At 41.3% G+C, this 27,046-nt stretch overlaps 1 protein-coding gene and 1 long non-coding RNA gene across 2 annotated transcripts; one reads left to right on the top strand and one right to left on the bottom strand.

The window, feature by feature from the left end:
* Window positions 1-1,236: 1,236 nt before the first annotated feature.
* On the bottom strand, window positions 1,237-14,048 carry LOC134416768 (uncharacterized). Its single transcript, XR_010027377.1, has 3 exons — window positions 13,770-14,048; window positions 11,891-12,027; window positions 1,237-4,079 (listed from the first exon to the last, which is right to left on the bottom strand). It is a non-coding gene; the product is annotated as an uncharacterized LOC134416768 (long non-coding RNA).
* A 703-nt stretch (window positions 14,049-14,751) lies between these two features.
* DESI2 (desumoylating isopeptidase 2) lies at window positions 14,752-26,189 on the top strand. Its single transcript, XM_063151912.1, has 5 exons — window positions 14,752-14,828; window positions 21,325-21,397; window positions 23,250-23,343; window positions 23,831-23,972; window positions 25,809-26,189. The coding sequence occupies exons 1-5, from the start codon at window positions 14,790-14,792 to the stop codon at window positions 26,040-26,042; spliced, it is 582 nt and encodes a 193-aa protein (XP_063007982.1). The 5' UTR covers window positions 14,752-14,789; the 3' UTR covers window positions 26,043-26,189.
* The last annotated feature ends 857 nt before the right edge of the window (window positions 26,190-27,046 follow it).

Here is a 27,046-nt window from a genome sequence, read left to right as displayed (position 1 = left end):
TCACAGAATCCTTAGGGCTCGAAGGGACCTCTTGAGATCATCCATTCCAACCCTGCTGTCAAGTCAAGGTCACCAAGAGCAGGAACTTATCCAGGTGGGTTTTAAATGTTTCCAGAGAGGGAGACCCCACAACCTTCCTGAGCAGCCTGTTCCAATGCTCTGCTACCTTCAATGGAAAGAAGTTGTTCCTCATGTTGAGGTGGAACTTGTTGTGTTTTATTTTATGGCTCCTCCTGTCGCTGGGCACCACAGAGAAGAGTCTGGCATCATCCTCTTGGCACCCTCCTTTGAGAGGTTTAAATGCATTAATGAGATTCCCTCTGAATCTTCTCCAGACTGAACAGGCCCAGCTCCTGCAGTCTCTCCTCACAGGAGATGCTCCAGACTCCTCATCCTTTTTGTGGCATCCACTGGACCCTCTCCAATATCTCCTTTTGTTTCTTGTGCTGAGGAGCCCAGAACTGGACACAGTAGTCCAGAGGTGGCCTCACCAGGGCTGAATCATCTCCCTTAACCTGCTGGCCACTCTTTCTGATGCTCCCCAGGACACCATTGGCCCTCCTGGCCACAAGGGCACTGCTGGCTCATGGACAGCTTGTCATCCACAGGAACCCCAGGTCCTTCTCCACAGAGCTCTCTCCAGTAGGTCAGTCCCCAGTCTGTGCTGGCACTGGGGGTTCCTCCCCACCTGCAGGAGGGTTTGCCCTTGCTGTGCCCCATTGTGTGCTCTGCCCAATTCTCCAGCCCATCCAGGTCTCATGGAATGGCAGCAGAGCCTTCAGGTGATCCATGACACTCCTCCAGTTCAGTGCCATCAGCAAACTGGCTGAGGGGGCCTCTATGCCACTGATAAACAAGCTGGATAAGAATGGGCCCAGTATTGATCCCTGGGGAATGCCAGTGACTCCACACCTCCAGCTGGATTCTACTCTGCTGATCACCCCTGAGCTCTGCCACGGTTGTTTAGCATTGTACTGGAGGGGTGATTAAAACATGCTTCCACATTTTAAACTCTGATTATTGTCTACAACCTCTTTTTTCCACTTTAACTGATGGATGAATTCTTGACCTCTTTTGAAGGCAGTGGATGATGTACCATTGACTTAATCAGATTAAACATTTTTAATGTAAATTCAATTTTATTTATTTAAATTAAATCTTAATTTCACATTTTGATTTCATGCAAACCTAATTCTATTGTATTTCTGATGTCCAAGATACAACAGTTTCCCCTGCCTTTCCCTCACCCTTGGACTTTGTTCATTCCAGCTGCAGTAAGGCTGCAGAAAACTTTGAGGCTCTAATTTTAATACAAGCAGCACTTTGCTCCATCATGTTACAGGATGTGTCTCCTCTGTTTGAGAAGTGAGTCTTCTCCTCATCCAGGACACAACACATGGTCTCCATTGAGCACTCTGATGCAACAGATAAACTTCCTTGAAAACTGATCTTTTTAATCTGATAACTTTAAATAAAGCAACATTTTCAGAAGTCATGCTTTCTTTAAATAGTACACATTTTTGGTAAGAGAGAAGCTATGTTAGAAAAAAACCTATGAAAAATGCCTAGAGTGTGTTTAAAAATCAGAAACATCAGCAAATAAGGGTCCCTCTTTAAGTATTAGAATATTTATGCAGTGAAAACAACCAAATCCAGTATGTTAAGAACATTATTTTAGACACTGTATATACATCTCATACAAGCAGACTGATTTAAATTGTGTAAAATACTCAACAGCAATCTTTTTAATGATAATTTAAAGTAATACAAAATTTACTATTTTTGTAGAACTGATCCACTCTCCATCAGTGAAAGCAAGGTAAATTTGAATTTGAATATATTCTTTGGCCTTATATCTTAATTTAGCTTTTCCATTTTTTTCCTCATTTTTATGGAAAACAATTTTGACACAAATTCAGGCTGATTATGGCAGACTTTGGCAGACCAACCCGTTATTAATGCCTTTGAATTTCTGTACTTGTTTGAAATTTTTAAAATGTGTGTGGCATACAATGACTCTGATTAAACATTCTATTGGTACAGTAAATTAATATCATCTTATTTATAAAATTCCTTATTTCATGGCATCTGCCAAATTCAATATAAAGAATTGATAACATACATTATTTCTTACCTCAACCCCTCTTTAAGAACTTGTGATCATGTGGGAAAATATGAAAGCCTTCAATAGTAAAAAAAAAAAAGTGTCCTTGCTAACAAATTGAATTCATAAGTAGTTTGCAGTCTGCTAAATTTATTGAACTTCACAGCTGTGGAGGCAAGCTTATATTCTTCCTGTGCAAGTTCTCCTACTCAGCCACCTCTGAGCAAGCAGCTGTATGATTACTCAGCTTGCCCTATTCTAAGGATGGATTGCAAGACTCGGCATTTTGATTTGAGCAGATGAATAGGAAACTGCAGGATGCAAACTGTAGGATGTAAACTTGCAGCATGTCAGCTGTTTTATAAAAACTGCCTCTGTGCACATCCCTACACTGCCAGACTTCGTGGGGAAGGTGGTGAGTCCGTCCCACTGAATGTTTATTCCTCTTGCATATACCATGGGATGGAAATACCAGGTGTTAGTCTTCATGACTGACACAGAAGTATGTCAGCAATGTGCCAGTCATGAAAACATATGTGATACACAGGGAAATAACAGCTCTGTAACATTGCCTTGACAAATTCAGCAGTGAGTAACTCCTCTTCCTTTGCTGCAGCAGAACAGGCTGTATATACCTGCACAGCACACAAGAACATGGAGAGACTGAGAAAGGGCTCCTGATAGAAGTGTGATGTCATGAGAGGACAAAAAACTCTTCTGTGTGAAGTTTTATCCTTTTCCCCTTTATTTCTGAGACAGGAGGTGCTGCTTCCCTCACAGAATCCCCAGAATGGGGCAGGTTGAAAGGAACCACAGTGGGTCATCTGGTCCAAGCTCCCTACTCAAGCAGGATCATCCTAGACCACAGGATTGCATCAGAGACTTCACAACCTCTCTGGACAATCTGTTCCAGTGCTCAGTCACCCACACAGTAAAGAAGCTCTTCCTCATGCTCAGGTGGAACTTGCTGTGCATCAGTTTCTGCCATTCTCCTGTCCTATTGCTCGGCACCACTGAGCAAAACCTGGCTCCATCCTCTTAGCACCCCTCCTTCAGACACACAGACATTGATGATGTCCCCTCTCAGGGCCTCTTCTCCAGGCTGAACAGGCCCAGCCCCCTCAGCCTTTCCTCATTAGAGATGCCCCAGTCCTTACTCATTTCTCTTGTCCTGAGGAGCCCAGAACTGGACACAGCATTCCAAGTGCACCTCACCAGGGCTGGGCAGAGGGGCAGGATCAGCTCCCTTTACCTGCTGGCACTGCCCTCCTAATGCACCCCAGGATTCCATTGGCCTCCTTGGCCACAGGGGCTCACTGCTGGCTCATGGACACTTTGTTGTCCACCAGGATCCCCAGGTCCTTCTCCACAGAGCTGCTCCTCAGCACGTTGGCCCCCAGCCTGTGCTGGTGCCTGGGGTTATTCCTCCACAGGTGCAGGACCCTGCATTTGCCCTTGCTGAATTTCAGACAGTTCCCCTCTGCCCATCTCTCCAGCCTGTCCAGGTCCTTCTCAAGGGCTGTGCAGCCCTCTGGGGTATCAGCCACTCCTCCCAGCTTTGTGTTGTCAGTGAACCTGCTGAGGAGGCATCTGCTCCTTCATCCAAGTCCCTTATGAACTTGTGAAACAATACTGGGCTCAGTACTGAACCTTGGGGACACCACTGGTGACAGGCTTCCAACTAGATCCTGTGCCACTGATTACAGCCCTCTGGGATCTGCTCTTCAGCCAGGTCTCAATGCACCTCACTGTCCACCTTCCCAGTTCACAATTCCTGACTTTGTCTGTGAGGATATTCTGAGAGACCTTGTTGAAGGCCTCACTAAAAGGCAATCAGGTTAGTCAAACATGACCTGCCTCTAGTGAATCCATGCTGACTACTCCTGATCACCTTCTTGTCATCCATGTGAATAGAGATGACCTCCAAAATGAGGGCCTCCACGACCTTTCCAGGGATTGAGTTGATTGTTGTTGCCTGTGCAAATCAAAAAAGAAACAGAGTAAGAGATTACCTTACAGCACTTGCCTTATTTAATATTGTTACATTATCTTGTGTGCTGTCACATGAAGAAATGCTATTGTGGTGATAAATTAGTATCTGTTAAAAAACTATCAATGTGTCTCTCTTTTACTTATTACAAGTTATTTTTGTGGCTGTATGATCCTGAAAGTGCAGATCCTTCCAAATAGATCTCACTGCAATTATTCCATCACAAGCTGAAATTATGCTACTTAGAAAAAATTAAATGCATATCATGTGACAATTTACCACTTGAAAATGAAAATGTCTTATTGAAATATTCTGCTTGTATACATCTTTATTTATTTGCTTTAACTGTGCTAGGAAAAATAAATTTGCAGGGGTTTCTTTCCTGACAATAGTGCAGGACCAACACAGGTATAATAAGAAAGGTGAAGCCTGTTATCTATTTCATAGAGACAAAATAATTAGTAAGTTTTAGTGATTCAGTGAATTTTCAGGTTTTGTGAAAATTTTATTCAGACATTTTAACTGGCAGTAACATGACAGTCAAACCAAAGACTCATCTCAGAGTTCCTCATACACCTGGTTTGGCAAACTGTCAGAAAAAGGTTTAGGCAAAAGCGCTGTGGAAGTCATGATATGTCAACAACAGGAATGCCAATTTACTTGTTTAATTGAGACATAAAATGTGACTACCTATTGTACAAGCTATTCTCTTCAGATTGATATCTGAACTGAATGGAGATTCATTTAAGAGATTATCTCACATGGATTAGTCGTAGGGATTAATATGTCTGATAAATTTTGTTAGGAATGGGTTTCTGACCTAAACAATTAGTGGAAAGTAATTAGTATTTAGCACACTATCTGGCACAAGATATGCATCCATGGCATCATAATTCATTTTGATTTTTTCTTTATTCTTAGGTTGCCATCATTATATCTTTTCTGATTTGTTTAACATTTTTTAGTATCTTCAAAATTAAAATGAAAGAGGAAAAAAAGATAGCAATATTACTTGTATTGTGAAGATGTTTTTGCTGTTAGAAAACTAGATGTTAGGAAACTGCTTTTGTTTTCTGTCTGCTGCTATGGAAAGAATGTAGTGAAAACTGAGTGTTGTATATTCTGAAATTATTAGACTGAGTAAATATCATTTTAATGGTATGCCATTGTTTGAAAATTTATTTTATAATACCATTTTCTAAGAATTTCAAAAACAAAATGATGTAATAAACAGCCTTATCCTAGGTGGACTAAAATGTAATTAATAATAAACTTTATTCTACTTAAACAGTGTTCTCAGAGACTGTGCAAACTTTTTTGGAATTTGAGACAGGTATCTATTGTTCATACCTATTTGAAAAACAGAAGTATTATTCTCAGAAGCAACCAAAATTAGGATACAGAATAATTTTGGTTTGTTTTTATTTGTTGAGCGCTACTTAAAATTGTTACACTTGCAACTCTACAAGCAGCCAATGATGAGTAGGACCCTGATGAAAGAAAGCTCTTGATGAAATGCCCATGTCTGGGTCTCTTTATTTTACTTTGAGATAGCTTTGTGCTTAAATAATATTTTATTCAATTCAATAATTCAAAATTCAATAATTCAAAATCAATAATTTTTCTTTTTCTTTGAAGACAGGTTAAAGACAGTAGATGATGAGCTGTCATCTGCACATACAGCTGCCCTTTGTTTCATTCACCACAGTACCTAAACTTAAGTAAGCCTTTCTGTCAGTCCTAAAAAACTCACTGCATGTCATTGTTCTACTTTCTTTGAATAGAAGCTAATGGAGTAAGAAGAAAGCAAGATCAAAAACTCACAGTTTTTACTTGATTAAGAGTTTATAAGAAAATAGAACAAAGCAGTAACGAACAGCAATGGGAACATACAAGGACTTACATGTAGCAAAAGTATTTGACAAAAGTTTTATGATCTGCAAAATTTTATACATCACAGGCCTTCCTAATCCAAAACTAATCCAAATCTATCAAATCTAATTTTTTCATGGGGTAGTGAGGATGATTCTGAATGTGTATTTTACAAGGGGCTCTCAACTGCAAATGTTTCCTGAAGCATATTCGCCATCTGACCCTTACCAGCTCTCTTAATGCCAATTATAAAATATCCACGTCTATTTCTGTGGTTTTACCTTCTTTTTATTAACGATTTTACTCTCAGCATGTAATTATTGATATTTATTATACTGCAAGAAACGGGTATGATCTTTACTAGGATAAACAGTGCCGTTTATGTAGGTTTGGTTTCCCCTCCCTCGGCTGCCATCTCTTGTACCTTTCTATTTTATCACTAGATGGCAACATAGCACAACTCCAGATCAAAAGTCCCGATAACCAGAAATGGGCTTTTCCTATCCCGTTTTTCACAGCAGGGCATCAATAATTCATTTCCCCCCTTGAAATGGGAACTTAGGCATTCTGGCAATTTCAGTAAATTGCTCCTTAACAGTGTGAGTTCTAGCATTACTTACTAACTGCTACTTTCCTTATGCAACTGAACTGCAGAATAATTAGGTCAGAGAAAATAAAACTGCTGTATTTAGAGTCTTTTTTCTCCTACCAAATCTATTGGAAGGAGGAGAATCCATTGATTCATCTGAATTATCTCAGAAATATTTGGTTATTTTGTGGAAACACCTTAAATTGAAGCCAGTGGCACATATGTTCACATCTAGAAGAGCAGAATTTGCATAATTTTTGACTTTGCAAATATTTCATTTATTGAGATAAGTCTGCAAGTTAATATATGGCAGAAACACCTGAAGTAAGTTTGGGGTGAAGCAACTTGAATCCATTAATCATATGCAAGAGATGCCTTACCATTCCTCTTGAGAGCACTGAGCCCATAGATTAATTCAAGTTTTAGTCAGACTGGACAGGAAGATTATCACTAGATAAGGCATGAAAACTGAAATTTCAAGCTCAGTTCCTCTGGAGATACATTTTCCAGTGAAATGAGAGAAAAAGAGACAAGACCAATCTTAACTGAGCTACCAAGTGTTTCTGCTTTTGGAACCTTAAACAGACTCAACAGTTTTGCTCAGTATTTATGTTAGTAACAGTTAGTTTTAGGCTTCTTAAGTCTTCTCTGAAACTCAGCTTCTCAGGAAACTCAAAATAGTTTGTTAGAGTAAGAATAGGTTCTGTCTTGCATCATGTTTATTCCTGAAGCCATAATTAGAAAGCTTCATACTGAGCTGAATTGTTTGACTTTTGAGTTTTTGTTAGCCCTGCTGCATTCTGATGTATTGAAACAGAATTGCTTGGGCCTTGATATTTGAACAAGTCATCTGCTTCAGAGATGATGGTATTTTGTAGCCAGATCCATTATTATCCCATGTATTTAATGAGTCGTATTCTGCCAACTGAAATTAAGGAAGCAATATTGGAAGGCTGTTAATTAACTTTCATTATCCACATTCTCTTTTTCTTTGGAATGTTTTCAAGGAAACCTCATAGGTTTCAAACTCACTCCAGACTTGATGTATTTGAGCTAGCAGAGCCATGTTCATATCCATATAGATCCAAATAAAGTGGCAGTATGCTTTGTACCTGTAACTGGGGGGATGGCACAAACCATTGATCTCTATAAGGAACCCATCAATGAATGCTTTAGTAGAATTCATTAATAATGTAGAAAATACATCCAGCATGGCCAAGTGAAGCATATAAGGATACAGAATTACATAAAGTGATTTGTTACTTTCATAGGATTCTCTAAGTTAGTTGTTTAGCAAGCATACTGACATTTTCTGCTTGCAGTGCATTAGGGATGCATGGGTAACTGTCAGTGTGATACACACACAGACAATGTGTAAGAAACTAAGAACTTTTCTTCTAAAGATTTAGAAACTCCTGTTTTCAAGTTTGCTAGCCCACATGATTTATAATAAGCCTGTTCTTACACAGAGGTTGTCTCTTGTAAGTCCCATTTTCTTTTACTGCTTATCAACACAACTCTTGCAGAACTCTTGCATCACCTGCCTGGTGTATGCCTCAACATGGTTTGCTATTAGCTCTCCTTAAGATGCCTCCTTCTACACACTGCTAGTAGCTTGGAGGAGGCTGTGGGAAAGGCAGGGAGAAAGTGTCCTCAGTAATAGTGATAGCTGCATTATTCCATGGTGTTACAATCTTATTCAGCCAAGTCCCTCAGTCAGGTTTAGTTTTCAGACAGCACTGGAATATGGATATGCATGGTTTGGTAAGCTTAGCAGTTAAAGTCCAGGTGCAGGAAAATTTTGTTACTTTTCTCCTTGATTTTATTTCATCATCTGTCTTATGGAATTATAACATAATTTGAAAATAGTTGTGTACCACTGAATGTGCAGTTCTTCCACGAATGTGACAGTAATCATGTAGCTGAATGTTTTTCAGTCAGTTCAATTAACTCAGGTTTCCAACTTTGCAGTTTCTTTGTTTACGTGCTGTTTGTTCAATTTCCAGATTATGAACACTCAATGGACCTGCAGTATCTGATGAAATGACAGGAAAAAGGCATGGAAAGCAAACAGTACTTCAGGATTGTTTTATTTTAGATATTTCTTATATCATTCCAAGGTCCAAAAAATTATTCCCTAGCCATGAAAATTGTATCTCCCTCTGTTCCCCACAAAACAGTCTTTCCATTAAGCCATCTCTATGCTTCCCAACAACAGGGGTTTTTTAAATGTTGGAACTTCCTTATATAAAGGATGGATTCAGAACTTACACAGAAATAAAAGTACATTGTCAGGTGCTTTAACCCAAGGCCTAAATAACAATGTAACTGATGTGACTTAACAGATAAGTGAATCAAATTTTTAAGAAGTGGTACTTGAGAAGTGAGAAGCTAAGGAGTAAAACACAAGCTTCCCGAAAGTGAAATAACTGGAATATGCTCAAGATTCTGGTGTTGATCTGTCTATCCAGTGCAGGTAGGTTATCTAGCTCTCATTTGACATTAAAGATGTGGATGGTGTTCATTAAATGTCTGGATGAATCTATTTTAGATCTACTTTCCATTGATGTAATGCTGGTTTTGGAATTAAAAATGACCAGACAGCAACCAGTTTATTTAAAGAACATTTTGACATAAGGTCAGCACACTGTCTCTGGTTCTCACTGCATGAGCTCATGCAGCCATATGAAATCATTTTTAGGGTCACAGCTTAAATTTGTAAATGCATTTCAGTGAAGCTCTTCCAATTACATTAGCTGAAAATGTATCCCAAACCATCTTGATTTCTTAACGTACATCCTTGATACAAACTTTAAGATATGTTATATTTACCTAATAACTGTGTCATTTCTCCTACAGAGTGGAAAACAAGTACTTGGCAGCATGGACACCTTCTTGGATATAATGAAACATTTAACAAAATAGGAGATACAGCAAACTGAATGAAGTTCTCGAATTTCCAAAATGCTGCTTCTTTATCTAGAGAGCTTGTTACCTATGACTCAGTCCCATCTAAATTTATGTTATTGCTGATCTACAGTGGCTGCAGCTCCTCCATTTTTCTTTTTTTTTTTTCCAGATTATAATGAAAACAAATAATTTTGGGGGTTAAAAAATTTTTACTTGCCCGTTCCTTGCAGGTCTGTTATGAGGATGACATGCATAAATGCAATATCTTTTGGGCTGCTGTGGGATGATGCATTTACTACACTTATAAAACAGCACTCCTAATGCATATTGCCAAGTATTTGGATCAAAATCTTCTCTATCAGGAATTCTTCATGGGATCACTATTCTCACCAGATTACTCTCAGTTAAGTAAATAATATTTTAGAGTAGTTTTGTTTTTTTTTTTTTTTTTAATTAAGTGGCAAAGTAATAGAAATTCCAGGTAGGAGATCACTGAAGAACATTTGATCTTTTAAAATGACAGCAGCAGAAATTTATATTAAATTTATAAAATAACAGAGCATTTTATTGCCCTGTTAAGACTGAAAATTTTTATTTTTAGATTAACAGATACACCATGAAAAGAGTTAGCAAACTAGAGCTATTTATTCTTCAGATATGGTAAGCCTGCATCCATATTATATGGATATCATATCCATATGATTCTAATAAGAAAATCCTGGTCTTCAGCCTTAGCACTTGTTACAAGAAGATAATTAGATTATTTCTGTCCTATTCTGTTTGACTAGAAGTTAAATGGCATAATAACTTTGATTTTTGCCAAGAGAAGGTGACTAAAATAGCATGATAACTTTTCAGTACATCAAAAAGAGACTATTTTGCAGTTTTCTGTCATTGTAAGGCACTGGCTTTTGGATTACTATCACAGCATCAGACCAAAGATACATGGAATTCCTAAGTGCAACACAACTCTTACTAAGAAAAGTCCTTTTATTCATTATTCTAGCCTAAGGAAACCTCCTAAGTCTTTTCCCACGGTAGTTGCTCCTCTTTACTTGGCTATTATAGGAAAATCAGCAGATGCCATTCCCTCAACAGGCAATGGTATGGAGTTTTTTTGGCTACTTGAGTCACCTGGTAACTGTACAAAAGACCAATCTCAGTCCATCTCTATGAAGTTCAGGGGACCACTTCTGGACATCACCACAGCCATGTCCCACAAAATTGTTCATGAAACTTGACAGATCTTACTCTACAATTTTGAGCTGCTGTGCTATTCAAAAACCTTTCAGACGGTGCAGGACCATATGGAAAAAATCTCTCAGACAAAACTAGCCAGTTCCAAGGCCACAATAACTATCCATTGGAACAAGGCTTGTAAGATGAAGCTATCAGGCTTACTGGGCACTCATTCTTATCTACTGATCCATTTCATGTGACACAGAGGTGGATCCCAGCAAGGCAGCCTGCTGATGGCTGTGCATGGAGCAGCAGCTGAGGACTGCAAAGAACAAGAAGCAGTCAGGCAGAGTGGGGCAGATCTGCCAGCCCAACCAGTGCACACTGCAGGCAGCCAGACCAAGGGTATTGCCAAGAGTATTTTCATAAAAGGACTTGATAAATATTTCTGCTAATAACCTCTAGGTACCATAAAATGGCATACTGACAGTGCCATGAGAGGATGTCAAGGCACTGAAGTAATTTTCTTGTTGATCATTTTTAAACAGAAATCAGGGCTCACAGAAGACTCCACCTGACTCTACCATTTCCATGTTGATTCAGCAAGAACCATGAGAAAGAAACCCATTAATCAATCTTCCAGTGTTCTTTGTTAGGAGGGTTTCTGCCACAAGGCAACTGCAGCTTCCCTGGCTGAGCCACAAAAGTCTTGTGTTACTACCCCTGGCATAGGCAAGAGAATTCTCTGTCCAAATGGGAAGACAAGCTGAGCCTTTGACCTTTTTTTCTTGTTAGACTGTAGGATGTTTAAAATAGAAGTGCACTTTAATATACTGTAGCTATAAACAGATCTGCATGACTCAAAATCAGGTCCAGCAACATACCTTACATGAGATAATGACTGAGCTCAAATGCAAAATCAAATTATTCAGGAGATGGAAGCAGGGCAAGCTAACAAGGGTATGTAGGGACAGAACTGGGAAAATCCAAGCTTGGTTGGAATTGAAACTAGCAAGGAACATGAAGGGTAACAGAGGATGGGTTTGTGGGTTCATCAATAGCATAAGGTAGAAAATGGAAAAGGTGAACCGACTGCTAGGTCAGGCTGGAGATCTACTAACTAAGGGATAAAGAGAAGACTCAAATACTTCGTGCCTCCTTCCTTCCCTCAGTCTTCATTGATACATTCTGTTTTCAGTTTTTCCAGGTCTCCATTAACATTAAATTTTGTGGAGTTACTACTTACAGTATCAGTGGATCCAAAAGGGACTCCTTAGGTAAGCTGGACAGGCACAATTCACAGGATGAGACAGGATACCTTTGTGACTGCTGAGATCCCTGGCAGATGCCACTTCAAGGCCACTCTTCATTGTCCTTGAACAGCTGTGATGATCAAGGGGGGAAAGGCAATCAATAACAGATGATTTTAAATGCTCATGTATTCTTTGTGCCAGATTTCTACATTTTTATAATCTTTTAAGAAAATTTCCAGAAACTGCACCTCTCTGTGAATCTAAGGCACCTTGGGTTTCTCTAACTTCTCATTTATGGCTGAAAATTGGTGCTTTGCTAATCTTGACTATTTCTCCACCTTTGAAATTTAAATAGAAAATAGCATTTGCCATAAAGACAAAGAAACTAGACTGCTCTTTGAGTGTATTGCTCCAATACAAGAATAGAAACATGTCACTGCATAAAGTAAATGCAGCAAAGATTGATGAACAATGAATTTGGTTTGTGTTCTTCTCTGAGATTTTCTGTATTTCAATTAAGGGCTCAAGCACCTTGTTTTTCAGTTTTACAGTGCAGAAGTCCCTGGGTTCACACACTGTGCTTCTTTTGTGGTGACAGTGCTCACAACTGATCTCTGTGAGCATCCTGGAGTGTCCCCATACCATACTTCCACACTCTCCCAAATACTCCCATAAATGCAAACCCCTGCAACATACACTATACACGGCACAGCTTTCTGCAGTATTCACTCATGCTTAACATTGCTTCTCACAACTACCAAATCAGTCTTTTGGCTTAAAAGAAGGATTTTCTTGCCTTTTGCAGATAACTGGAGGAAAAGATAAGCTGCATCACTGAGGAAGTCAGAGCTGTGATACTGTCTTACTCCTCTATCGATAAAGTCTAGTATTTAAATGGCAAAATTCAATTTTTAAGTCAAATAAATTACACTTGGGATTTACTCTTCACAGAAAATGAAATTTCTCTCTCCTGTCACTACAGGCTACAAGTTATGTTTTCCTCTCCTTCTGCTTCACAATGCATCTTATAGACAGAAACCAAACAAGAGACAATGAAGACTAAGTGATTTGTTACAAGTCATTTGTTACAACTCTGTTTCTTCCAGTTAAGGCATACTGTTAGTTGGAAATGGAGCCTCTGTCTTTTCAGGTGAGGTTTTTGACCTCTGCAGATTTAAGAAACAATATTTTCCTCGGTATTCCTCAACATGGAAGCAACTATTTCCCACAAAAGTTTTCAGTTTAATAACCACAAGTTTCCTAGCTTTTAGCCAAAGGAGCAAAGAACATTACCCAATGGACATATGGATCTGTCCACATATTTTACTGGCAAAGTAAGGCATTACTTCCAACCTCAGGGTCACACGCAGGTCCCTCAGGTGCCTGAATTATGTATTCTGACAATCAGGAGCCAGATGTGTTTTAAGTTTTTGCTACAGTACTCGCTTCCTCTAACCAAAGCTCACTCCTGAAACCAGGAATTGCTTTTTTAACTGCCCGCATCAGCTATGCTGAGGTACTCGAGGGACAAAGCTATTCTGCACACAAAATGGAGCTCAGCAACCAACTGGAATTTTAGCTAAGAGGGGCTAAACATCTAAATGTCTGCAGCCAGAAATTATAGTAGAATTCAGGATACCCCTGGGGTGGGAACATTCTCCCTCCTGCAGCACCTTTGTCCCACGGGCACATCCACAGCCTGCTGTGAGCAGCATCTTTTTTTAAACTGCTATGAAGGGCCATTGCTTGTCTTTATAAAATTGAGTGTGCTGGAAGAGAGAATGCAATTTTTTTTTCTCCTGCTTCTCTCCAGCTTTTAACAAAAGGCTTTTCATTTTGCTGTCGCTTGACAAGACTGTAGAGGAAGCGTACATGGCCAGGTTACTCTTGGAAGGTGAGCGCTGCCTTAGGAGCGGCCTGCCTTCAGCAGCACCCACATGTGGGTTATCCGCAGGTCCGCACGGCTCGCACGTCCTTTCTGCCGAGCCACTTCAAATTCCCCTTCTTCCCTGAACTCAGACGTGAAATGGCGGTGCCGGGGGATGCTGTGAACCATCACACGGACACGGAACTAACTAACAGTTGTGCGGCCACCACACGGACCGGGAACTAACTAATTCTCTTCTGGGAACCAACCATTTCAGGCGCACGAGTGGCAGGCACGGGACGGGACGGGACGGGACGGGGCAGGGCAGGCGGGCACAGCCGGGCAGCCGCGCCGGGTCGGGTCCCCGGAGGCCCGAGGGAGCCACAGCAGCGCTCTGCGGCCGCCCGGGACAATTCCCCAGGACGGGAGGCGGCTGGGACGCGGCAGGACGAGCCACCACGGCCCGGGCAGGGCCCCGCGCTCCGAGCGAGGCCGCGGGGCGGCGCCGGGCACGCCGGGAGCCGCATTCCCGCCCGCGTTCCCGCGCGGCGCGCCGGGAGCTGTAGTCGCGGCCGTGCCGCTCGGCTCGGGCGCTGGGGGCGGGCTGGAGCGGCTCCATTTTACGCCCGTCGGCGGGGCTGCCCGGCCGTCCCGCGGCCCGGCCTGGCGCCAGGCAGGGCGCGGCCCGCCCCGGCGCTTCTCCCTTCCCTCTTCCTCCCTTCACTCCTCCCCGCCCGCCACCGGCACCGCCGCCGCCACCGGGGTGGGGCCCGCGGCCGCTGCCCCCCGCGCCGCCCGGCCCCTGCTGCCGGCCGCGGGCTGAGCGCGTCTCCCGGGGGCGCGGCCCCGTCCCTCCGCGGCGGCGGCTCCATGGTGCCCGCCGCCCCCCGCCGCCCCGCAGCAACAGGCAGGACGAGGAGGAAGCGGCCGCCGGGGGTCCGCACCGCCCCGCCGCCGGCCTGAGCGGCGCCGCCGCCGCAGCGGGAGCGACCGAGCGGGCGGGGGGCGCCCGCGGGCCGCCGGCGATGGCGAACCAGCTGGTGATCCTGAACGTCTACGACATGGTGAGCCACCGGCACGGCTCTGGGCGGGGGTCTCGGGCCCTCCCGGCAGGGCGGCGGCGGGGAGTGGCCTGCCCTGCGGGGGCCAGCGCGGCTGCGAAACTTTGCCTGCCCTTGCCGTGGCCGTCCCCGCGGGAGCTGGAGCCGGGGGCGGCGGAGCGGGAGAAAGAACGAGCCCGGGCAGGGGAGGGGAGGGCGGGGGCGGTGATTTGGGAGGTCTGACGGATTCCTACAGCCCCTCTGTGACCTGCGACAAAAGTTTGCCGGGTCGGGTCTTCCAGTGACAGGTGGATCCGCTCCCTGTCGCGGGGGAAACTTTCCCTGCCGTGAGCGTCCCTGTGCTGTGCTGCTCCCTCCGCTACTGCCCCGAAGCTCAGCAGCAGAGAGGCCCTGCCTTTCTGCTCACGAAAACCAGTTTTCCAAGAGGATGGTAGTTCAGGATAACCTCTGTCGCTGTAAGGATAAGAGCTTTTTAGCCCAGTGTCAGTAAGGTGATTTGTTTGCTAGACCGTAATTTTGAATAGTTTTGTTGTGGCTGCGACCTGGTAGAAATAAGGGAGTCGCTCCAGCTTGATTTGCAGCCGTATGAGCTCACCTTCCCTCCCTCCTGGATAATCTTTATGTGGCACCTACAGCAGCTGTGGTATTGTCTTATGTTCAGCTGGAAGCTGCTCAAATGCCATGGTAACAAATGAGGTGTAAGTACCTGCATGGAACAGTAGGCTTGGATAAGTAATAAGAAAATATTATCCATTAATGCGTTTCAATCGCTGGAAATTAGAACGAGTGGCAGTATTTCTGTGACCAAGTTTTAAGTCTGCTGATAGAGGGACGGTAAGATGGAGAACTAGCTTCAGGTGACAGTGGTTGTGTTGCTTAGCTTATTTTGGATGGGCTTTTCTACCACCACCACCATTTTAAAGTGAACCTTCGCTGTTTTGAAGGGGTGAAGGTGTATAGTGTAGTGCCAGTGACTGCTGGAAGTGAGAAAATACAGCTTGTTTTGCTTGGGAACAGTCACATTCAAATCCTAAAATGTTTAATAGCAATCAGTAGGGATCTATCTGGCTTGAAATCAAATATATTTACAATATCATAGCAACTAGCCTGATTTTTGTCATTATTTTCTTTCACTCTAATACTTACCTCAGAAATCAATGTCCCTTTTTGGGGGGATTTTTTGCCCACACCTGTGTTTTAGCTCTCTCTCTAGTGAATATAGCCTGTTACCTTGACTTTGGTTTCCTTCATTATAGACGGGGAGGGGAGACTGGAGACAGGAACAGTCTGTTCACTGTGATTTTTCTCAGAGATGGGAGGAAAAAAGTAAGGGTCTTTGCTCACCTGGTTGAGCTCATATGTGATGCTAGTATGGTAAAAAGTCACAGTGTGCTTTATTTACACTAGACCTGAGGAGGGAAGGCTGCCCTGTCACATGCATATATATGACTTCTCTGGACTACAGTGCAAATATATATATTGGGGAATATCTTTTAGCATAAAAAGATGGTTTTACATATATTAACTATAAATATTTGTACAGAGAAAGAAGTAGGACTTCAGCTTCGTGACTCTTACATAAGAATATCTTTGAAGTCAAGGCTTGACGCACTTCTGACTCACCAAAATGGAAGACCCACTGCTCTCATGAAGACTTGCTTAATTGTGCTGAGTGAGCCCAGTTCACAGGCAGGCTGTGAAACCTTAACAGAGTGGACTGACTCCTGTGTAAATGCCTGCCATGGCCTCTAAGAAACTCCGTTCTCCCTCTGATGGTAGCACTGGTGGGGTGTGACTTCAGCATGCTGTCTCTTTTTCTCTTGTGATAGTCCACTCCTTCATTCCCATCATCCTTTCTTTTTCCTCCAGAGCTGAATTGCTGTGATCAGTTTTACTCCAGCCATCCTAGGAAGGCTGGCAGTTGACATGAGGGAAGTGAGGAAAAAAAGCAACAGGAAGGGTGTGCTCCTAAAAGCTCGTGTCATATTTTTCCTAAGGACGTGTTGGGGGGCTGTTGGTTATCCTGTTGTTATTACTGGGATTCTGCCTCCATCGAGAATTCACAGAGTCTCTGAAGCCACCATCCATGGAAGGAACTTGCTCTCCAGAAGAAGCAGCCAAGCACATTTATTTGCAGGTGCTTGATTACATGTAGGGGTGACTTTAATGGTTGAAGCTGCACATCACCACAGATTATACATAAGGAGATTATACATACCACTAAGGAGAATATTTCTGCTTCCCTTTTCAGTCCTGTTTGTTGTTTTGTAGCAATATCTACTTTATTTGACCATTAGAGAAGCAGTTTTCCTTCAAACTGGTGAGAAAAACACAGGTTTGTGTGATGTCTGGAAAATACCACAGTATCAAACTGCTCTGCTAAACCACATCTCAGTCCATTTGAAACTTGTTTGGGACCAAAGCCTCACTTCCATGTTGCATAGCAGTTTTTACTGCTTGTACAACAGCCTGCTGAAGTCAATGGTACTGCTTTATTTGGGGACACTGGGAGTGGGTGGAAGAAGGGAGGAGTCCTCTGTAATAGCAGTTTTGAAGTTCTGTTTATTCACCAAACCATGCCAGCTGTGTATTTGAGACATTAGCAGGTTTGCTGTTTGCTTCTGACATTCCATGTCACTTGGAAATGGGTTTGGGGCTGTTCTGTAGTTAAGGTTTGGGACTGGGTTTTTTTGTTTCTCTTTTGGAACAAAAGACCATTGTTATTCACCTGGTTGACAGAACCAATGTTACTGTAATGAACAAACAGCTTTATTTTAACCTGAACACAAACTGTGGCTTCGTTTCCCAGGCAGCTGCTTAGGTATGCAGGGGAGTGCTAAGTGACCTTGCTGCTGTTGGAACTCCTTACAGGAGTGAGTTGGTTGCTTTTGGAGGGTATACCCTTCCAATGTCCTTAGTGCTTGAAAAAGCAAAAATCTTCGATACAACCAGAGTGTGAGGGGGATGTGTGTGTTGTAGAAGAAAGTCGACTTTCAAGGACTGGTAACTTTATGGAGGGAGAGAAGCTTAAGGGCATATTTACGTGGTACAGTTCATGCCTTTGAACATCTTCTATGATCATTAAAAGGGTAGGGTGAAGGCTTTGATATATTGTGTTTTGAGAACTGGAGTACTTTATAGCTTCATTTTAACTAACTGCTATTTTTAGGAGTCTACTTTTTTTGTGCCCAAGTAGTATCCTATTTCTTCCCTTGTCAAATAAGGCAATAGCAAGCTAAAGTATTAATGTAAATGAAAACTCTGAAGGTATTTTGATGCACTGGGATTAGTGTTTTTCTTTCATTGCAGTGACATGACTTTATTGTGCGCATAGAAAAATTCTTCTCTAATATTTTCCTTATGATAGATTAAACTTGAAATCCTGTTTTAGAAGACTGACATTTTGCAAAATATTGAGGATATGGGATTGCACCATACTACTATGGCAAAATCCATATCAAGACTAAAGGGAATCCAGTTTGTGTAATGGAAACAAGGATGTAGCATGTGGGATCAGTTTGGGCATGTTACTGATCCAGTAAGCTATAAGATGTAATTTAATTTACAGTCCTTATTTTGTAAGTTGTATATAATCTTTTCAGCTGCTGCCAAATTCAGCACTCTTTGTTGCATTTGTCCTGCATTTCGTCAGTGAGATAAGGCATTTTGTTCAGTGAGTAAATGGGACCAACCTTCCAATAGCTCATCCAGATTAAGTAATAATTAGATATAATTACTTTCCTAGGGGGAAAGTAATTCTGCCTCATTGAAATTCTTTTATCTTCAATTAACCTATTCTGTTCTTACTGGAAGTATGAAGCAAAGTGCCAGCTTCCTTCAGGCACTTCTTCCAAAGCTGCTAACTTTGATTTTATCTGCCACCAGTGCTCGCTTTGTGCAGTGTAGCAAGCCCTGAGTGTTGAGGTGGCACCAGTAGGGAGGAGTGTGTGCTTGGATAGGGGCAGGCTGTGCTCAGTACCCTGTTGGATCAGCTTTCCATCCCCTTCATCCGCATCTCTGCGGATCAGCGACAAGGCTTGGTGACTCACTTTCTCTCTCCCCTATACTTTGTTTGGTTTCATGGAGTTGTGGCTGGGGAGTACTGTGAATACTTTTTCTCTTTGTTTTTTTCTGTGAAATAACCAGCTAGGCTTTATTCTGTCCCACTGCATGTGGGGTATCTTGTGTAAGTTTTGTTCTGTTTTTCAGAAAGCAGCCATAACCTTGCTTGGCATTAACAGATCCAATGGGTACATGATATGTAGGTTGTTTGGAATTCAGCAGCCAGGTTCTGAGTTTTCTGGCCACAAGTGCCCAGGAGAGGGACAGACTAGAGCACCAGAGACCCTGTCTAGCTCAGTTCTAGATAAGGTTCATTTGGATACACCTTCCCATTAGGCCAACGTGCTTTATTCCAGTGATGACAAACTGTACCTTGACTGTGCCTACGGTTTTGACTATAAATATAAACCTGAAACTATTTTGAAATGGTGAGCTAGTAAACCGTGGGATAGGAAGGGCCTCAGAACCGGAACACATTTATGTTACAGTAGCTCTTCTGTTTTCATGGGGACTTTGATTTCACCTTGTAGGCAGAATTCTTTTTTTATGCTCACAAGCCCACTAAGATGAGTAGTCTTCACATCCTTCTCCTTTCTTTCCCTCTTTGTATTCTCCCTGATATATGTCTTCCTATACAGAGTAAATTAATGCAGTGTATTTCTGGATGTAGCTTGTTCATAGAGACTTGCTCTCTGCTCTTTTCTGGGGGATGGAAGGAAAGAGCTGCTAAGCCTTTTAAATAGACTAAGGTGATGATTTAGTGTAGTCATCCATACCCCACTAGCTAACATAGCACTACACTGACAAAGCCAGAAATTAAAGCCAATGATAAAGTTTAATCTTAAGCAAAATTTATCCATTGATCACAGTTGAGCTTTAAGTAAACATAAGGTGCAAAATCTGCCTTCTCTTAATTCATATTGACAAAATTTCCCACAGCTGGTTTGTCTGTTTGTAACTATTGGCAAGGTGTGCTCTTTTTGCCATTTAGCTGTTTTCGTTTTTATTAATAGCCTGTCAACCTGAGGTTTAGTGTATCATTTTTATTGGGAGACAAAAAGCCTACATGCTGTAATGTTTGCAGTGGTGCTGTAAATTACACACTGACTCCAGCCAGCACATCTTCAAGTGTGACACCTGCAGCCTTTTATGTTTTTAACACTGGTTGTGCTGCACAGTGGCTTTGCATCAGAAAACACTGATTATGTCAACAGGTTGTGTGAAGAAGATGGCTTGATGCTTTCTGCCTGCTTGCTAAACCAGTATTAATTTACTGGGGGTACTGCCTCAGCCTGAATCCTGCTGCCAGCTGACTTTTTGAAGTCTGCTTTGTAAAAGCTCACAGAGAAGCTCTGGGAAGAAAAAAATCCCGTTACTGGAGTAACTGACAAAATAGTGGTTTCCTTGTATTTTCCTGAGGATTTTCCTGCTAGCCAATTTCAGTTTTAAGGACAACTGAGGCTGTTTTTTTTAAAGCTTTGTTTCAGGTTCCTTCTCAAATTGTGTGTCACTTGAAATCTTTTAATGCTTGGAGACTGATACTTTGAGAGTGGTGATGCAGACAGGGGAAGAGTACTTTGAGGTTTTCCTTTATCAGAGTTCTGCATCTTTGAGGTCTTCAGGGTCACAGTTAGCTTCTGATAGACACTTGCTGCTGCTGCACTTTCATAAAAGAAAAGGGAAAGCATTAAGAGAAGTTTCCTTTCTTTACTATTTTTTCCATTTTCTAAAAAAAATTCACTTCTGATTCCTTTTGAAATGCATCTGTTTTCTGTTGGGTACAATACAAGTGATATATTGGAAACAAGTGTCAGACCTTTGCAAAGGACTTAAACCTCATGTTTAGAACCCCATGCATCAGCAGCCTGGAGAGAGCTTTGTCTCTTGCATGGTGACCTCTAATTGAGTGTTCAAAGACAAAATATATGAAGGTAATTTCGGTTCATCTCTGAGTATGTCTTGTGCTCATCTGTTCAAAAGCAGGTGTGGTCATTGCTATTAATGACAGTTGGTGTGTGTATCTCACAATCCCACATTCTGATGGACCTTGAAGAAAAAATGTGCTCCTTAAAATTACAGCAATTGATTCCAGAATGTGTTCCACCTAATGGCAAACTTAGCAGCCTGCAGCTTGTTGACAAATGGGAGGTTGATCTGGATTTCTCCCAGGTTCAGACTCCTTGGCTGACAAACTTTGACAGCACTAAAAAACTGGAATAGAACCTAATGGAATTAATTCACTGCGTGCAGTTTGGGAATTTTAGGGACATTCTGTTCCTGTAAAATGTATTGTTTACACTTTGTGATAAGGTTTAATACTTTGTGATAGGGTTTAATGCTTTTGATGTGGGGGGACACATGTCTGCTCTGAAAAGATAAATCTGTACTGCAAACTAACTTAAGTTTTGCGTTTGGTTTTTTTCTTCTTTTCTTTTAGTATTGGATGAATGAATATACTTCTTCCCTTGGAATTGGAGTGTTCCATTCAGGTATAGAGGTGTATGGCCGAGGTATGTACAAGAAAAGCATAACTTACTTTTTCCTTCAGTAATACTGTTATTTAAAAAGCATTTTTCAGATAGTGAGGGGAGCCTAGCTCCTGAAACTTGTTCATCTCTTTTCTCATCTATTCTGCCTCTGGAAAAAAACCTTGGACATGAATAACCTGGTAGCCACTGTGCATTCTTTTGTATAAAGCTATACAACTTCTTCAGGCATAGAAATCTTTATTTTAGGTTTGGAAATACTTAAAGAAACCTATATAAAACAAATGTGTGCTTTGTATAAAGGATGGTTGAATCCATTCCTCAGTTTTCTGTCAGCACTTACTGCAAGGAGTTAATTTTTAACTACAGGAACAATAATCTGTTGCAGAGAGACACCTGAAAGTGCATGATGCTCAGGCAAAGGTCTATTCCATTTTAGTAGGTTGGTTTGTTTTAGAGACCATTTCTTTCAAAGGCATCCCATTCGTGCTCCTTGTGATAAATAACAGCAATGCTTTTCAGTTTTGCTAAATAGGTTGTGCTTGGGTGCTGCAGCCTCCTGGTCTGTTCAGGCCACTTTGAACCTGCATTGCAGCCAGAAGGTGTTTGTGCACACCATAGCACGGGCTCAGCTCTGAGGTGTTTCTGCCCAAAGCATAATGACACTCCGAGGTGATGGTGCTGCTGAAAGTAGTCCAGTTAAAGAAGGAAAATCTACTGCTGTGGTGGTTTTTTTTTGGAATATGTTGGGAGGTGAGGGGAAGGAGCAAAAGGCAGGGTATGCGCTCCAAAGACCGCACTGCCCAAAGTTATCTTAAACTATGTTTCAGCTACTGTAGTGGTCACATTGTATCTGATTTTGCAAGTGTTACCAGAGCAACAAATTGACAAAATACAATGCTTATTGTTAAAACTTTTTTGGGGAATTTTTTTAATCTGACCCAGAAAGACCTGACTCTTAATAGTGCTGTGCCTGAAACCCAGTTTTTGAGCTGTGCCAAATACATGTGCCTCCCTTCCTGTTGGGATTATAGCAGCTTTCTCATACAGCAGATCATGCCCCTGCTAGAACAATGACTTGCATTTTTCCAGGCACATCAAACCTTTTATTCATTAACCTGTTGTAAAAAAGATTATCCACAAAACTGAGTGCTAGACATGGGTGATGTGTTATGGGTTTTGAGGAAAGGAAGTGTGAAGTCATGCTTAAAGCTTTTTATTACACTCTGGCTGTGGCGTGCTCTGTTATCTTACAGACACAGACGGAAGCTGCAGCACACCATGATGCTTTCATGTAGTGTGAGTGCTTAAGCCAGCAGGTGCTATGTGCTTGAGATGCATGCACTGGTTTACTTTCTTGCTCTAGTAGAGAACTTGTGAACCTGTAAAGAATTGAACTCTTGCAAATCAAGAAATTTAAAGAACCTATTAGGCCACTAAGCACTGCCACAGAGGACTGTGGTGTATGCTGAATAGAAATGCCATCAGACCTCTGAGGATGCAGTACTTTGAATCCCCAAAGTACTATCCACTTTCATAGACATATGTAAGTGGAATTCTAAAGACAAGTATGTATAAAGATGTACAATTTAACTTGTAAATGCTCACTTATACAATGAGAACAGTATGTACTTTCTGCAAAGTTATTCAAGTTAAACCTGTGCACTGATGTAGGAAATTTCCTGTTAGTTTTTACTTAGGCTGAGTAGTAACTGACAAAAGTATTAATTTCCAGTTCATTTAATTTGCTCTCCATGTAAATAACGTCTGGTTGCTAACTTTAGATCCTTGTGAAGTCACCTTCCAGTCAGTAATCTCTGCTGTTTTTTACTGTCATCAGATGCTGCTTTTGTTAAATCTGAGCTTTCTCTTTCAGAATTTGCCTATGGTGGTCATCCATACCCTTTTTCTGGAATATTTGAGATTTCACCAGGAAATGCTTCTGAGCTAGGAGAAACATTTAAATTTAAGTAAGAAAGATTACCTATTTTCCTGCTCTTTGAAAAAGCATATGAAAAAGACAATTTGTTGCATTTATTTTTGAGGATAGATGTATTGAATTGTAAAGGATTTCTAGCTTTCTGAGAAATTCATGTGTTTGCATAGAAATGAAAAACAGAGGTGATGAGACAATGAAGTGTCTACAGCAAAGATCTTTTTTTTAGCATACCATTAACTTCCTGAAATGCATACAAATTTTGTGGACTTGTAGCTAACTTTTATTGCTTACACAGCATAAGCAATGCAGTAACTTTTTCATAATCAGCAAGAAAACATCATCTCTCATGATAAAGATGAAAGTGGTGCCATAAAATGGAATAGAAAGAACTTTCATTATTCTTGGAGAACAGAAAGATCTTGCTACCCACAGTGGAGTGACTTTTGAGCAATGTGTGAACAGTATCCCACATGTATCATGGGAGCCAAATCACCTTCTACTCTCTGTTTCTCTTCTAGAGAGGCTGTGGTTCTAGGCAGTACTGACTTTATGGAAGATGATATAGAAAAAATAGTAGAAGAGCTTGGAAAGGAATTCAAAGGAAATGCTTATCACCTAATGCACAAAAACTGCAATCACTTTTCTTCAGCTTTATCTGAGGTAAACAAACTTAAAGGTCTATGGAAAGGTGTTTCACAGGTGGTTACAGAGCATCATATCCTTCCAGTCCTTTGGAACGTTTGGCTTCATTTCTCACTTCCTATCTCTGTTGCCTTGGGCAAATATCATCATTTTTCAGGTTGCATTTGTGCGTATGTCCAAAGCACCAGATTTTGCTGCTAAATATTATTGTTGTACATAGTTTGTGTTAGAGCACAGGTGCATTCCTAAAGAGATACCTAGTAAATAAAGTATTAAGAAGATTTAGAAATAATTTTAGTTGTTTCAGGGATTGCTACTGAAGAGAGAACTACTTGTTATTTTTCTCACATTATTTGTATTTCCCCACAGAACCATCACACTGTAAATAATTTACAAAGTTATGACCTAGTGTTAAAGAATAGCAAAGGCATTAAAGTTCCCCAGATAATGTTAATCTTCTGCTTGAGAGGCTTTTGTCAAGTTATTGCTCTGCCAGCACCTGTGATCTGGTCATCTAGATCCTTGATGGTCATGCAGAGTATCTGACCGAGGAGTGGAACAGGCTTTGCTTTTTCCCCTTCGGATTTGTTGTGTAACACGATCAGTTTGCCAATATGATTGAATGCCTGATCATTCACATGTGTATCCACACATGGGAAAGGGCCAGGAACAAGTAACCCAGGTCAAAGAGGGGAATGGAAACTTTGGTTTTCATTGATAGTTGGCAATCTCTGCTTGACAAAATTTATTCCAGTGTTTCATTGAAACACTCCAAAACAAGGATGGCTGATTTTCCCATGTGAAGTTTCACAGAATTTATTTAGGTTTTTTTTCCAAAACAGTTAATGCATACTTGCTGTATAGCCTGTGTTTTATGTAGACTGATCTTCCAGTGGTAGTGGAAAATTTTGTAGAGATGATGATTCATGTGCAATGCTGGTACAAGTAAGTAGGGTGAGACACTGACAAAGCTGCAGTTGGTGTGAAATCTGGCCTATATGGCCAGGATTTTGCCATACTCTTCAGCTGTATGGTCATATTGTTTCTGTTTTAGGTCTTGTCCTATTTAGTGTTCAAATTGGCTATAAAAGTGGGTATAATTGCAAGTTAAATGCTGCTCAGTTACAGCAGAGTAGTGCCCATCTTCTCCAGATTTGCACTGTGATACCAGAAATTAATATGGAGGTGGTTAAATAAAGTAACTCACTCCTTGAATAGTGACAACAAAATTATTTAATGATTGATGTGAGGTAAAAATAAGTACTTAATGCAACTTTATACATTTTTGAGGAGTTGAACCCAGCTGTGCATTGTATAGTTGCAGTGAACCAAAGTGTGTGCTTGACCTGTGTTGTAGGATAGTGATGTCTTGTGGAAGTTGTCAGAAGCCACCACAGTAAGGAGCCTCAGCTGTGTGTGTAACTCTATACAGTTATAGTACTGACGCTGGCCACTTGATTTCAGGGTGCTTTTTTGTAACATTGGGGTTTCTCCTGCAGTTTCTGTTTCTGAGGAATTAGCACTGAATAGAAACCATAGCTTAACTAATTTCTGTGCCTTTTAGAAAAGTTATTTTAAAAGAGTGAGGTGCTTAGGCTTTTCAGGACTTCTAAGAAAATCATAGAACCAACCACGTGTCCAACTTTCACAATGGAATATAGGTGTCTTTTTGGGACTTAAAATGCTGCATTTATCGATGGAAAAGGTCATAGTGCAGCTAACTTGGGTGCTTCTTGACTGGCATTTGTAAACTGCAAGGCTGCTGCAGCTTTTGCTTCTTATTTACAGTACTGCAGTTTTGTTACTGCTGAATCCAGAAAACAAATTAACCCTTTGTTTTTCCTTCCCCCATAGATTCTCTGTGGAAAAGAGATTCCACGATGGGTGAATCGCCTTGCCTACTTCAGCTCTTGTATTCCCTTCCTCCAGAGCTGCCTGCCAAAGGAGTGGCTGACTCCTGCAGCCCTCCAGTCCAGTGTTAGCCAGGAGCTACACGATGAGCTGGAGGAAGCTGAGGATGCAGCAGCATCAGCTTCCTTGGCAAGCTCAGCATCTGGGTCTAGAACTGGACGCCACACCAAATTATAAGTCCTCCTCCAAAGTAGCAAATACTTCCGAAATACTTTTGAAATACTTCAGTTTGATCTCTGCAGCAATTGACTTCCTGACAGAACATGAGAGCCAGCTCTAGAACATTGTTTTTATATGCAAAAATAAAGCTCTCATCAACCCCTGTTTCAGCTCAGGATTATTGACGTAGTGAAAAGAATTGCTGGGAGAAAAGGGAAGGATTTTGTGTGAAGCCACCCTTTTCATTTTCACCTGTTTGGTAGACCTGAGTTAACATCTTGCATAAAGCAGAACTTAAATTATTTGTTTACAGTATTGTGTACTGCTGTTTACAAGTCCTGTAAGGACTCCTGCTACCATGGAAGAAGAAAGAATTTGGGTTTGATTTAAGTGTTGGTATAAATCAAAAGCAGTGGTATGATGCCCTGGATGAACTTTCCCCTTTGTTTTCAAGATTTAAGGCAGGAGAACACTAAATTGAGGAATGCCAGAAACTGCTGAATACTATATATGTGAACAGGGTACTGTGCTCTTAAAGTGGCTGATGTAAACAGGTAGATTCCAGGATGTAGGGAGACTGGTTTGGTCTAAAATCAATTCCTAGAAGTATGACCTCTACATTAATGAAACTGTGGATTTTTGCACATATGAAGGGAAATTTCTATCTCATTGCAATGCACATCAATCCATTTCTTTCTTTTTTTTTTCAGTTCAGCCATTTAGTTTTCATCCTGTCTTGTGTCTTTACTTGCAGTTTACTTCAGGATTTAAACGTGTCAATATCATCTGCTAGAAGCATCAACAAATTTTTCACTTCTTTGCTTTACTTGATTTCAAACTTGTATATACAAGTTAGTACTTGTATTCCTTTTGTATTTGTTTCTTTCATATAGTTTGGAATCCTGTAAAACAAGCCATTTGTGGTTGGGGAATGGCCTTTGCTTCCTGCTGCTGATTTTGCTTCATTTGAGTTTGTAAACATTAATGTCCTTCTTTTTTTGAGCTATAAATTACTGCCCAGT

The sequence above is a fragment of the Melospiza melodia genome, chromosome 3, assembly GCF_035770615.1.
Source record: "Melospiza melodia melodia isolate bMelMel2 chromosome 3, bMelMel2.pri, whole genome shotgun sequence".
Taxonomy (NCBI): Eukaryota; Metazoa; Chordata; class Aves; order Passeriformes; family Passerellidae; genus Melospiza; species Melospiza melodia.
This window is presented reverse-complemented; position numbering and strand designations above follow the sequence as displayed.